Below are 15,262 nucleotides of genomic sequence, written 5' to 3'. Positions count from 1 at the left end.
TGATTTATTAATAATTATTAACCCGTAAATGTAAAAAAAATTACAATAACCTTAAATAACCCTAAATTACAATAAAATTCAATAATAACAATAAATAAATATATATATATATTTATTAAAAGATATGAAGTTATTAGTGAAATAAAATTTTATGTACTTTTAAAAATGCGTATATGTAATTTAATAGGCGAACAAGGAAGTAATGTAGTGTCTACATCAGACTTAATATCGAAATATATAACCATTTTTATAATTTCTGTAACAGTTTTGATGTTTCAGTTTAAAACGATATTTCTAAACATTTTCAAATAGAAATTTTTTTTATATTTAACTATTTCCTTTATACATCTACTGCTCTTTAAAAAGATGAGCAGCTAGGAATACCTGACGCTAAAATTAGAAAAGGCCTACGAAAACCTAATTATGATGCTCTTCTAGTGAGAATTCGACACGTTTTTCGCCGATTTACCTTACAACCTCTTCATTTTTGTTTTCATCGATACGAGTTTTCGTAATTCCCCCTTAATACTAAATTTCGAAAGTTTATTCTTTGTTTTTCTAGCTTCCCTTATGAACGTCTTTAATAGCCCTAAAGGGAAAGATTACAAAAAAAATTAATTCAAGTTTTAAACGGTATGATTTTACCTTTACATTTCTTGCAAAAATCTGCTAGTTTTTTTTTGTTTTTTACAAATTCATCTATTGTAATTTTATTATGTACATTAAAAAATGCTTTAATTTCCAGTGTAGAATGTTTCCCCACCTTATCATTTAACTCTATCATTATTTTATTTGCTAGCTTGTTTTATTACAATTACACAAAGGAATTCAGATATATTAAAATAATAAATAAATAAAATTCTTCAATCTAAGAGAAATAACAAAAAATCTAAATTATAATATTTGTATACTTTAGACAACAAAGGAAAAAAATTAGTAAAAAACTTGTAAAATTTCCTATCTTCAAATCTACTGATAGATATATCTATCTACAAATAACAGATAGATATTTTCTATGATAATATATAGACATTATCCTCGATTAGTCTGAATCAAATCGGTTTATTAATCATGTCGTTTAACAGATGGATTTAAGTGAGCCCCAAACAGGGTCATTAAAAACGGTACAAAAAGTACAGAAGTAAAACTGTACTACAAAAGTAGTAAAAATGTAAATAAATATAATGATAAACAATAAACTGAAAAAAATAAAACATATCAATTATTCCAACTATAAGTATAAAGAATTTAAGGAAATAGTGACCGGTTAGATGTGAAATACGTATTACGACCTCGGATGGAGTCAACAGTAGTAAATTAGCTTGCAGCAGATGATAGCTGTCCACCGAGTTAAGGTCATTTTTTTTATTATCAAACGGCAATGGCCCGCATTAAATACCTACTTCTTATATTACGATCATTCCGTAAATAGACATCCAGTCCTTAACATAATTTGACGCTTTAACGGTTTTGTTATTCGACGAACACTCTCGAGTAAAAATTCAATACACTGTAACCAAAATACAATCGGTTACTTAAAAATAAGGTACATTAATGTTTAAATAAAACTCTCAAGAACACACTTCTATTTCATAATAATTAGTTTCTAAATACTTATTTCAATGGAAAACTAGCACCCTGACCGCTGTTCCGCATCATTAATCAATACTGATGAAGGCTTCGACCGCTGTTAAAAAAAATGGTTTTTCTTCAATGTATTAAAACAGCCGCCTGTGAACAGGTAAACGGTTCCTAATGGAACAACCTCATCCGCCTGTGGAATTGTATACCGAATAAATTATAAATATTCAGCCGAATTGATTCCATGGAAATCTTTTAAGATGCCGTCGATCCCTCTGAAAGAAAGATCGATGTGCCAAAGAGATTGTAGGATCTGGTTAAAAGGATTTTATAGTTTACATAAAGGGTTTTATAGATCACATAATTAACAGAACGCGAAACGTTTTTCTTAAGGAACCCTAAACCCACCTCTTCACTGCCTTGAAGCGGACGATACTGGACTCTCAGGTGGCTCTTCAGTATCTTGAGGCAAAAGCAATCTGTGTTGCCGTATACATTTAAGCCAATCTTAAGGAAAACTATTTATCATTACTAGGCTGCTCCCCTCGGTACTACCGTTAAAGCCCAACATGGAGAGAACGAGAGGAGGGGTGGCGACCAGAACGTCACTAGGCGGGTGTCTTCCCCTACGGGGTTGGGATGCTTCCCTCGGTACGCGGGACCCTGCGATGGGGCTGAGTGGTGGGAGATCTGTCCGCCTATCCCTTGTAGACCAGACCGGAGTCCGTAAATTAACCTAAGTCTGGGGTATGAACTGAAGGTTTGAGTTCACTAAGGGAACTACGGCTAAATTTCGTTGTTGCGAACAACATTTTTAGTGGTGTTGTTAAATTTGCCTAGAATTTACCACATTTATTAGAAATTGGCTCAGTAAAAGTAGAACTACGCGCAGGGTTCGTGCTTCCGCGAATTCAGTTAGCTAGTTCAGAGGACAACGATGTAGCACATTCAAGATGTCCGGACGAGGCCTACAGCGAACGCAAAAGCTGAGTTTAAAAATCACCGATGTTAATGTCTACCGAGTCATTTACATCGGTGGTATCCCAACGAGGCCTGGCTTATTATTATGAGATGTAAAAAGGTATAGGGCGAAAAACGACTCCCGTTAAAGGGGGCTAGAAACGGTGGTGGGGGGGGGGTTTGCAAAATAGGATGTATGCCCGAAACAGGAAGGAACTTAAAGTAACCCTTTTATTGAAGTCTCTTCTTTCGTCCGTAGTCCCATGGGCAGATCGTCCTTTCATCACAAAGTTATTCTTTTCACCCTTTTTATTTGATATTTTGTACAGGTTTTTGCTACATCCCCGTAGCAAAAACCTGTACAACCTGCCATTTCTTAATACGGATCTAAGATCCGTACTATGAAATCGTAGAACCTTTAAATTAATTGCGTAGTTGATATTTGTGAGATTCGATGGGGCTGCGCCCATAAATCTATCAGGAAATTCTTTTTTCCATCCGGTAACGGTAGAAAAATCTCAACCCGGCTCCGAAGTGTTTATCAGCAACGGCTTCTTACCCCTTTACTGATACAATAGTTTAGACAAGAATGAAGGCAGGAAAATTAAGGTCGATTAGGAAGTTGTATTAAAAGCACTGAAGAATACAGAGAAAGAAAATTTAAGAAAAATAATAAATAATAAAGCCGATAGGAAAAATGGACCTGCCCCTCATCACCCGACCAAATAATTTTTTTTTATAAAATAAATATTATAGATAATGTTTATTTTATAAAAAAAATAAAATTAATAAATTCCCACGAACAATAAATTCTTTCTTTATATTAATATAAAAAATGAAATCATCAGCTAAATAAATTTCCTTCCGTTATTACGTGTTTTACAACATGTAATAAGGTAGAAGAAAAAAGATTAATTTATTAAATAAAAATTTATTTATTCTAATACACGATTCAAAGATATGACGTAATGTAGGTTAATTTTGTTAAGTGTTAAGCAAGGATGAAGCAACGCTGAGAAGGTTATAAACATTTTTAAACTGTTACCTTATATGTTTCAATGGTATCCAAAAAATTTTAATTAGAAAAAAAGATTATAAATTTATACTACGCGATTCATCAACATCATCAACTCTATTTATAATAATAATAATTTAGATCATAATCGTGCGCTTTATAACTGAAATCATTTACCTAAACTAGATATTCCCACCAACTGTTATCTCATTACTAATAATTTTATTATGCTTAACGTCATGTGTCCTTCATAAAGCTGATGGTTTTTTTTTTTGTGAAACGAGAGAAAGGAAAGCAGGGTAGTATATAAATATTAAACTTAATATTATTATTTTTTTTTTTATAAATATTTCCTGTGACAAAGTGGATTTATAATATTCACAGTTACTTATTCATACGACTCATAAGTTAAGTGAATGAATCATAATATTCCCATTAATATAAATACGACACGGATGACTCAAGATAACACTGTTGACTACAAACGAAGCGATTTAATAAATAAATCTATTCCATATACTAACTAAATCCCATGTTACTAATATATTATGCAACTAAGAAATACAATCTGTAATACCGATATCAACAATACAATATAAATTATCGTGCCGCTTTAAATCACGTTTTGTTCTTTACAATCTGTTGTATGCCGGAACAGTTACCGTAACTTAGAAATCGATACGGCTACCCGGTTATCAATATGAAATTTAAAACTGTAAAAAAAGGTTTCTTGATCTACGCCTCAAAAAAATATACACATATATCATTATTATTGACAATTTCAAAAAAGTACCTTAAATTTTCAGCACATTCTGTTCACGTGTAATATATCCGTTAAAAAAGCAACTAACAAAGACGTCAAAGGGTTTTGACCTTATACAAAATTATATATATATATATATATATATATATATATATATATATATATATATATATCCTGGCCAGTAATCTGGATATTATAACACGTATAAAAGAGATTGCATGATAGGGTAGTAAATTCATAGGAAAAATCCTATGAAATTAAGAATACATTTTTTTACGCGAAATTTCAATGATAATTCTATGTATTTTGTACTCCAGGGAGAAAAAATGTATAGTTCAAAATTCAGTTACTGAATTTTGAATTATACTCTTTTCATAAAAATACAGTTACTTGACCTTTCAAAATTTTTTTCAATATCGTTTTTAAATCTTGCGAGTTAAAACAGTTTTTGGTAATTGTCTTTAGCGTCCTACTTGATTTATTTTTTAATATAGAAAATCACAAAAAAACAAATGAAATACTGCAAACTTTGGAACCTTGTTATTTCTCCCTAATACGGTATACAATTTGTATATTTAATTAAGACGAGTGTAGCAGGCGAAACGAGCGTTACAAGTTACGTTGATAACCGAACTAATGTTTCGTGTACTGAACTTCGTACGATATCAACAAAATCTTTTTTTTTCCTGTTTAGCCTCCGGGAATCATCGTCAGGTATTATACGTCAGAGGATGAATGAGGAAGAAGTGTGTGAGTGTAAGTGAAGTGTAGTCTTGTAGTCTCAGGTCGACCGTTCCTGAGATTTGTGGTTAATTGAAACCCAACCACAAGAAACAGTAACTGCCTTTACTAGGATTTGAACTTGGAAATCAGCTGCTTTGCGATGACGAGTTCACCACTAGACCAACCCGGTGGTTTGATATCAACAAAAAGCTAACCTAACGCCCGCTAACCCGGTAAACGTAACCTTTTTTTCTTTTTTTTTTCCCCCTACATCCCCGAGCCGGACATCCAATTAAGTATACTCGACTCGGGGACGTGTCCTTTCCGGATCTTTTAATTGCCTGCCTCTAATCTCCAACGTAAGAACCAGGCCCGGCTATGCCGTTCCCAGCCCCCCCGCCGGAGACCGGGTCCCCGTCTTTCCTTTTGCCAGCCTCAAACCGACGGCGCAGGAGCCGAAGCCGCCAAAGCGTATCCGGGAACCCACACCGCCGGCCGGGTCTCGGTCTTTTCATTCATTCGCACCTAACGGACCCCAGGAGTCCCCGCTCCATCACGGGAACCCACACACCAGGGCAGATGAGCCCTCAGGAACGGGGCTGTCCGCCCAGCCATACTATAAACTACACCCCTCAGTATCCCAGTCGTCTTGCCTCATCTTCTTTTATTCTGATAACTGTTCTTGCAAATATTGCAAAATTATTCCAGTTTCCGGACATAGTCAAGAGCCACTTCGAGAGCTGCTCCGGTCGGGTAAGCATCAGTCCTGCATTTATACGTTGTTCCTCCCATCGTCTGCACTAAAAAAAAATAGTGTGTTCGGCATCGTCAACCGCATCGCAGTAACAACAGATTGGTGACTCTCTCCTGCCAAACCTGTGCAGGTATTGTTCAAACGCACCATGTCCCGACATGAGTTGCGTTGTGTGGTAATCTAATTCACCATGAGAGCGATCTAGCAAAGCATCCAGGTCCGGGATAATTCTTCTTGTCCATGCGGCCACTGCTGAACCCGCCCATGCCACCTTCCATTGTTCTCGTATAATAGAACTGGCCTCATCTTTGGCTACACCGGACGCCCTTAGTTTTCGTCCTTTAATCTGCAATTCTATTGGAGGCACCGAAGAAAGCACGCACAGTGCATCATACGATAACGTTCGGTACCTCGAAACTACCCCCAGAAGCGACTTCCTATGACTGCTAGTCAGTTTTCTTCTGTTGCGCTGGACATTAACCGCATCAGCCCATAGCGGGGCGGCGTACAACAGAGACGACGTTATCACCGAGGTGATAAGTCGCCTCTTCGACGCACTGGAATTCCTTGTCCCGCAAAGAGACCTCGCATGGCACGGATTGTTGTTTCCACTCTGTCGCAGATCATGGCCACATGGCTGGAGTATTTGAGGGTTTATCCAGTAACAACCCTAGATATTTAGCCCTTTCCACCTCAACAATTGCCTCTCCTCTCAGGCGCAGATTTAATCTTGTGAGTATCCTCCTACCAGTGAAGAGGATACCCTTGCATTTGGAAGGAGAGACCTCCAAACTGTTGTTGACGAGCCATTCATTAACTATTTCTAAGGTAATATTCCCCTTGTCCTCCACTTCATCTAAGGTACTGGCCTCCACTAGTAGCGAGATGTCGTCCGCGTATCCTACGACATTTACCCCCGGCGGGAATTGAAGTCGGAAAATTTCATCATAGAAGATGTTCCAAAGTAGGGGTCCGAGTACAGACCCCTGCGGGACTCCACCGAAGATCTGATGACTTACCACAACATCCACCGTATTGATTTCAGTTCGTCTCTCGGATAGATAGCTGGCTACATGCGTCACTATGTATTCGCTTATATTTTTTTCTTTGAAGTGCCCTCAGTATAGCTGGCCAAGGTACCGAACTGAAAGCGTTCCTTATATCCAGGAGTATCATTAGCGGGATTCGCCTGGTTCTCCAAGTACCAGCCCTCACCGCAGCAGCCCATGAAACTACTTTGTTGATGGCGTTAATAGTTGACCGCCCCCGCCTAAACCAGAAACTTAAACCGGGGTTTACCGCCTAAACGGTAAACCCCGGTAAACGTAACCTAACGGTCGTTAACCTCTCGTAATTTACACCAAATAATTTTTTTAAAATCGAGATTTTTTTAAGGTTATTAAAGTTTGTAATGTCAGTTTTTGACAATAAGGTGAAAAAAATGAAAAATAGGTGACGTCCGGATTACAGACAAAATAAATTAGGTGGGACGCTAACCGACAAGTACCCAGGTTTTTAAACGTATATGTATTTTAAATATCTTTCTTAAAAGTAATATAACGGAAAAACTGTTTTCAATTAGATCTTAATGTAGCTCTTTATAAATATATTCATCAACTCAGAAAAGAAAAAGAGAAATCGGTCAGTAAATTTCCCTTTTCTTAATAATTCTGAACATGAGACGCTTTTAATTAAACGGTTACAAGATTTCTCGGTAATGAAGTTTTATTGTATTTTTTCGGTAGTGACGTTGAAAAAACAGTTACAATTGTTTTGTTACAGTACTTTACGTACGTAAGTATATTAATATTTTCCACTGTTATATGGTAAATAAAAATTAAAAAAACGAATAACAACATTTGCTGTTTTTGGGAGTTTTAGTCATATTTCTCTCTATGAAGCAAATACCAAGTGAGTATTTTTATTTTATTATAACACCACAGACGAAGAATAAGACATAGCTTAAATTATGTTTAATTAATAATATCATTTCGGTGACTATATTATCTAAAATTACGAAATATCGTTTTGTATTAAGTTTTCAGATTCTGGAAAAAAGACATATATTACATTCATAAAATACGTAAAAAATTATTTAAAAAATTATCACGAAAAATGATATAATCAGTGAAGTTGAAATTAAGTTTTCAAACCTAATCTTAAAATAATTAAATCGGTGGATCACATTTACAGCATTTAATATCGTTAGTTAATTTAGCACTAAAAGAAAGTATAGAAGATCAAACCTAAGGGATAAAAGATTACAGTACATGAATCAGATAATCGTGGGCGGTGAACATTGAAACTGTAACCTCAATATTGTTTAAGCGACCTGATGGTAGCACACAATTACACCTAAAAATGACATAACCATCCTTTACAATAGCAAAGTGCTACTCCAAATTATAAATAAGGAAGCGATTAAATGATTTTCTGTTATGTTTTTCACTGAAATGCAGTAATACATTATTGTGCACCAGCACGCTAAAGCTAAGAGAAAATCTCAGCGATACCTTCATTCTGTCGTCGAGGGGATCGGCTGTATTACGAACTCGCTACTCTCAGGGAAAAACCAACTCTGACTGTTAACTATTGTAGAGATGTCTCCCGTTTCCTTAACAACTCTGAAATTTCCGTTGAGTGCGACTGTACGCTGCTTTTCCGTAGAAGGGAAAGAGGGCAAAGTTCCCGTACGATAAACAGGCTGAAAGCATTTTGCAAAAGCCGATCGCCGGTAACCTGTTTATTAACAACACGCACTCTTACAAGTAACACGAGTAGACGAGTGTGTGTGAACGGCCGGACAACAGTTCGAATTCCCTCGAAGTTTTCTTCACGGCGCATACTCTCTTAGACTATAACTTATGACCCGCAACTACTACGCGTTTAACTATTACGGAAGTAGAAGTAATCCGCCTTTAATTTACATCATTTACGCACGTCACATTTATGTAAGACACCGGGACTTATATGTAAAACAATATTTTATTAGCGCACCGTTTATATCGTTATATCAATGAAACTACCTCGACTGAAAAAATGAACTTATCATACGCAGTTAATAACAAAAACAAACGAGAGAAATGGTGAATTATATCTTAAAATATTCAAATTACTGATGAAGTAGAATTTCAACGAAAGCACTGCGAAATAAAAAAACGTTTTTCACGAAGGTAGAATCGTAAAAGGATAAATAAAAATTAATTATCTATATGCAGACGGTAATAATAGTTGATTTTACGACAAAAGAAGTTAATACGTAGATAACAGATGTAAATAGAAGTGTTCCCGCGTACTATTTTAATACATAAGAAAAAAAATAGTAAAACATTTATTATTCAAACTATTAAAGGAAATAAATAAATAAAAAGAAAAGATACAAGCCTAAAATAAAGTCATAAGACAAGTATCCCAATGAATTGGACGTTGGCTTCGAAGTACACCTGTACATAGGAACAAGGCCGTACGTAGGTGTGAATGTTGTGCGACGACGACGTCGTCTACCTATCTCTCTCTCGCTCTCTCTCTCTCTCTCGTATTCGTTCCGCTTCTTTTACACAATATCTCTTTCCTTATTCCAAAACATGAAAAAGGAAACTTGGCGTATTAAACGTTCATTAAATATTGTCATGCTCGGACAATACCGTCGAAGGAGAACGAGACGACGTATATGTTAAGACGACGATCGAGCTAAGAAGCGATAAAACGATTCGATCGTAAAACTACAATAAAACCGGGGCTATAAAACGAATAAACAATGACGTACATAACAATAGGCTACTACAATTATATAGCGTTTTAAAGAATAAGAGCGCTAAAAATAATAAGGAAAAATACTTTCAAACGATCACGAATTAAAAGAAAACAAGTCTGACCGTGTAAAATTACACGCTTTTCTTACTCGCACATTCCATTTTAACAATTAGATTTAAATAATAGCAGTATATAAAGCGACGCACTAATATCGCATAAGACTACATTTTATAATGGTTGTTATTAAACGTCGACTGGTAATAACGAATAAGTATAAATCGATTCCTGTATCCCTACAGTGTATACGGGGCGCATAATAAAAAGATCTGTGTTAAATTATACCGATGATTATACCCCCCGTCCTGTCGGTCGATAATTTTTTATAAACATTCATCCGATAAGAATAATTTAATAACGCATGTGTAATATAAATTCACCCAGCATGACAATGAATAATAAAATTGCCGTTAAATTCATTCAAGAGTAGAACTGCAAGCTAAAGAGAAACAAACAGTATGAGATACGTGACTTTTCTATAACTACAGTTTATAATTTTCCCTGTGAATAAAGTGAGCGAGCATTTTCGTCCATGAATATGGGGTACATACGCCGACGTTAAACAGGGAATAATCGAAGGAACATGAATGAGGAAAGTAATATTGGGGAGAGAATGGTGCGTAGGAGGAGATTATTATTACAGTGAAGTAACGCGTTACTAAATTAAAATGCTACGGAACACGGAAGAAAATCAACCATCAAAACGCGGATGCAATTTGAAAAACAGTTAAAAAAAAGTTTTTTTTAACTATTTCCAACTGAATTTCATTTTCATTAAATTATATACTGAAAATTTGAGATCATACAAAAAATATTTTTTAATCGTTAACAAACTTCGGGAACATCAATCGATACCGTATTGCGTAATCCATTACCTATTCTCGCTAATTATTTAAATTACGGTAACCGAATCAAATTTGTTTTATATTTACGGTAACCTCGATTCCACTCCTGAATAACTCCGCAGCTTTTGAATTTTTCGCCGCGCTCACGTTATACCTGAAATATTCTAATTTAAATTTAAAAGTATTTGTAAACGTTTCCATTATGAAAATTACTATTTACATAATTTAATCATAAATTTAACTCTGTGAACACCCTAAATCCAAACTGTAGAAGAATATATTGGTACGACACATAGTGTGCATAACAAAATATTTTTGCACAAATGTTTCACAAAATTGTGAAAAATAACTTTATTTTTTTTTTCTTTTACTATTATTAAATATCCTCACTTCTAGTTGTATTAAATCGTCGTTTTGTGTCGTAAAAATTAGGTTTCTTTTTCGGTTATATTAAATAATATTAAACAAATCGATATTCTTAGTACTAGTGTGTTGTAGAATATCGTATGATTCATTTTAGTTTACGTTTTCGTGACGAATCCGACACGAGGGAGTCGGCGACAACCTTACCTTCTATTGAAAGTAAGGATAATCCGACAAATAAGTATCACCTATAAAAAAAAAATATCACGCCGGAAACGTTTACGGATTTATTCGAATCGGAAGGTAAGTTGATGTTGTATGCTTTACAATCGATGAACAACAGTGGTGTAACACAATCCTAACCCACGATATTTTGTCGTAGAATACCAAAATTAAATTTTATTTAGGTCGAAGTAATGAAAGTTTTTTCCGTAAATAATCATGGGTATATCAGGAGTAAACGTATTAAAAAAAATGTTTCTATTAGGTACTTACGATTAACTTCGTTATTTGTTTACATTATCTAATCAGATAACAGTAAACGAAGTAATCAATTACGGCGACCGTAAACAGGTTTATTGAAAACCTAACCAAAAAATGTCAGTCGCTTTCCATTATAATAAAAAACAAACACTGTATTATGAAAAATAAATAAAAATCTTATCGATTAAGTTCAACGAGTACAACAAACCTTGAAAATATAAGAATATTCGTATAGTGTAGCGTAATACAAACAACTATAGCAGAATGTAAAAAGGATTGACTGAATATTAGTTGTATAGTTTAAATGAATTCAAATTTCTCTGTAACGATGGCGAGCGGAAAATAATTCCAAAGGCAACATATTGGGCGTGGAATTAAAACATTCTACCGGTACGAAAAAAATCCGGGGATGGATAACGATTACAAAAAAAAATTAATAATATGACTTCTGACCTCTAAATTTTTCTATAGGTTTTTTGAACGCAGATTAAAATAACATACTGAAAAACAACTACACACCTAAAATTACTACCAGTGCTAATAGGCGATTAAATAACCGGCGCTAAAAATTGTAAACAAAAAAGTATATCTAAGATGATTTTTAATAAAAATACTTTACCGATAATTTACAGTAGACTAGAAAAACCTTCATCGAATGTAAAAGTATTGCATTCATTACCTGAAACAGAAAAGGTATAAAAATTACATAAGGTATATATGTAACATTAATTAACAGAAAAAGTAAAATTAAAATGTAAATTTTGTTTTTAAAATTTGACATAGGTCAAATTTAAATAACGAGACTATAAAAAAAAATTAAAAAAAAAAAACAAATAAAAAACAAAAAACAATACATATAAATCCCAGTTACCGTAGGTAGGGATTCTAAACCGTAAGCACCAGAGCTGGATAGAATCGTGTTTCCTGCACATCCACAGTCCCTCAATCAGTCAGAAATATTGCAATCAACGTATATAGTCCTGTGAATGTTTTGAGTACGTGTACGTTGAGCCAAAGATCAGTGAAAAGAGCTGGTTCCACAGAACAAATTTTGTCCTCGGGTTAAAATTAGGTCGGTAAACTTCGAATTTCGAGTTCAATAACCACTCTCCTGATCACAGATCACACGAATGATGCGCTGCCGTTACAGATCCTGGGGTTCTCATCGTGGAGAATGCAGGTTAAGACCTATACTTAGAAAAGAGAAAACGAAGACCAACGGAAACCAAGAAAAAGGAGAACTGACGGATGGTGAAGGACGACCGACTGTCGAAGTAAGCATTGCACGAGACATACCCCACCAAAAAGAAAGCTTAGGTTAGCTACAGGCAGCGAGAGCTCATCCGTCGGGAAATCGGAGTAGTTTTTAAACGAGATTAGAACAACCGATGAACGATTTTGCTTTAAATAAACTATGCAACAAAAATCGTTTTTACCCGTTGAAGTTAAACAGCGGGCATAAAAAATGTAGGCTCCTGGCGATCAACATTCTCGGAATTTTGTAACAAGTCTAACTTAAATAAAATGTGTTCAGCTGCATCCCTACTGACGAGTAATGTGTAGAACCGGATCGATGTAGAAACGATAAATTAAGGTTCTTCGAAACGACTACCGGTTCGATAAGTCCAACGAGAAATCGGTCTGCAGATTGCGGGCAAGGTACAAGACGTACACAACGAACAAATTTGGACGTAAAAAATTCGATACAAACTGGATCGGTTAATCGAACGTAGACGGAATCAATGTTTGGACAAACGCAACGGTCGACTTTCAAAACCGGTAATGAACGAGGAACAACAATAACAGTTAAAAACAATTTTAAGAAATGCAATACAAGTGTTAGGATAGCACAGTGCTCTGAGTAGAGGGCTATTTTAGTTAAGATATGTTAGTTTAAATCGTTTAAAATCTATCGCCCGCTGGATATCACATTGACCGAACAGGCTGTATTGGAAATCTTAACGTCTAAAATATAAAAATCTTCACTACATTTTACACCACTACATATTAAAAAAAACGTCCTTTACTCTTTATTTGTTTTTGTGATAGTTTTCTCTTTTGCTTTTGACCATGTTCCGTTAATAATGAGATTAATAAAAATATGAACAGCCTTGAACACATGAAAGATTAAATACTGTCGGCTCCTATCAATAAAAAAAATTGTTAAATAAAAATTCCGTAAAGGTGTATTATTTATATTTAAAGAAAAGACTTAAGTAAAAATAAATAATAATAATAATAATTGGTAAAGTAAACAAACAAATAGCGTAATTAATTTCCCATTAACAAAAACAATATTTTACGCGTTTAACGAGCCATAAAAATCATACACTTTATTAATAGTATCTTATAAGTGCAGGTACCGAGAATAATAAGTAATTAAGACAAAACGACATCAACTACGTAGCTATATAGTCGTAATGTTTGAAGACTATTTCATTTTATTACCAACTATTAGACACAATAGATGCCTATTATTCGTAGATAGGTAGCAAAGCACAACGGCTAAATAATGGAATCGGATACGTCTAACGCGATAAACAATTATATACAGTCGACTATAAAACGCAAGATTGTTATCGCTTAATGGGAGTACATTCGTGATATAAATAATACGAGTATTAATTAGTACAAAAACAAAACAAAAAACAAGCACAAAAAATAATTTTATTAATTATAACCTAGTTTATAGCCTAGTGATTTCATCAGTAATTACTACAATAACAGTCCATAGTCCTACATCAATTATTATTATAAGATCGATCATAAAAAAAGATAATTCTCATGAATATGGACAACAATCTAATATTAAAAGACACTGTAAAATTGTATAAATTATTAATAAAAGCACACACTACATTCAACACAACGTACTCAACCGTATACGCCGATTATTTAAAATTAAACACATAAAACTTAAAAAGGAAAATAAAATTAACGGTTACGAATCAAAACATTCACAACTATTAGATAAAACTTGCTAAATAAAAAAATTAAATACAACACAATGAAGGTTGTTGCGAGTAATTTTCATGTTATTGCCATACACCGCAATAATCGTAGGCGATATGAAGTAGGACTCAAGTTACATCCGAAAACGGCAAAGGCATTCATTCTCAAGATTAAGAATCCAATGAGATGTGTACTATCGAAAATAAGATGTGAAATAATTTCCAGTCGCCTTCATTATTTAAATGATAATACACTATTTCCCATCAGCATTGCAAGGCTACAGAAATGCAGACGATAGGCGTACAACACTCACGACACACGCCCAAAAAGCGGTCGAATGCTGTACATCATTACTCTAAGAGATAGCATAATTCTTATTATTATCTCGAATATAACTTCCATTATCACAGTTAGAAACAGAATGTCACGTAATATTATTAAAAGTAATTATAAAAAATTAAATAAATATATACAGCAATTAGTAGGTTTCTCTGTTGAGTATATACAACAAAATAATTGCACGCACTCTCTTATGATGCTTACAATCTGTGTTGTCTTTTTTTAACGTTGCGTCATATATTTAAAGCGCGAGGAGCACCAGCAGCACTAATTAGAACTGCTTTCTTTCAAAATAATGATGTTCACCTCAGATTCGGGCTTTAAGATAAACCCAGTGACAAGTATCCTTTGAATTTCAGTAGGCTTATCGCGTTAATAATTGAAAACTACGTGAAAACCGTTTCACCCCTCATTTTTTCTAATAAGCACACAAAGTAATGCTTATTACATTTGAGAACGGCTATGCCACCTTTCGGTGCGACTGATCTTTCGGGTCTGACGGGTATCAAAGTCTTTTACATCAATTTTTCAACGACACCAAACATATACCGGGTGATAATTTGAAACGTTACCAAATTCATTATTCAATAGCTATCAGTCCCGTCGTATTTGTGCTTGCAGGCATACATACCATTCCCGGGGGGAACTTTTTTAACATTATTTTCAAAGGGAAG

At 34.5% G+C, this 15,262-nt stretch overlaps 1 protein-coding gene across 6 annotated transcripts in view; it reads right to left on the bottom strand.

Annotated features, from left to right (window-relative positions):
- Window positions 1-15,262, bottom strand: part of twin (CCR4-NOT transcription complex subunit 6-like twin) — a 654,848-nt gene that overhangs the window by 200,391 nt on the left and 439,195 nt on the right. Inside the window, exon 1 of one of the 6 annotated variants that reach the window (XM_075357836.1) lies at window positions 12,169-12,278. The exons of 4 other annotated variants lie outside the window; for them this stretch is intronic. In XM_075357836.1, coding sequence (XP_075213951.1) covers window positions 12,169-12,229 — 61 coding nt within the window. In that variant the 5' untranslated portion in view covers window positions 12,230-12,278. Of the gene's footprint in view, window positions 1-11,916; window positions 11,977-12,168; window positions 12,279-15,262 lie in introns of those variants that run through there. One more of the 6 variants, XM_075357844.1, reaches the window with a different exon arrangement.

Source organism: Lycorma delicatula, chromosome 1, assembly GCF_047948215.1.
Source record: "Lycorma delicatula isolate Av1 chromosome 1, ASM4794821v1, whole genome shotgun sequence".
NCBI classification, from domain to species: domain Eukaryota; kingdom Metazoa; phylum Arthropoda; class Insecta; order Hemiptera; family Fulgoridae; genus Lycorma; species Lycorma delicatula.
The sequence above is the reverse complement of the archived record's forward strand: the minus strand, read 5'-3'. Positions and strand labels throughout refer to the sequence as shown.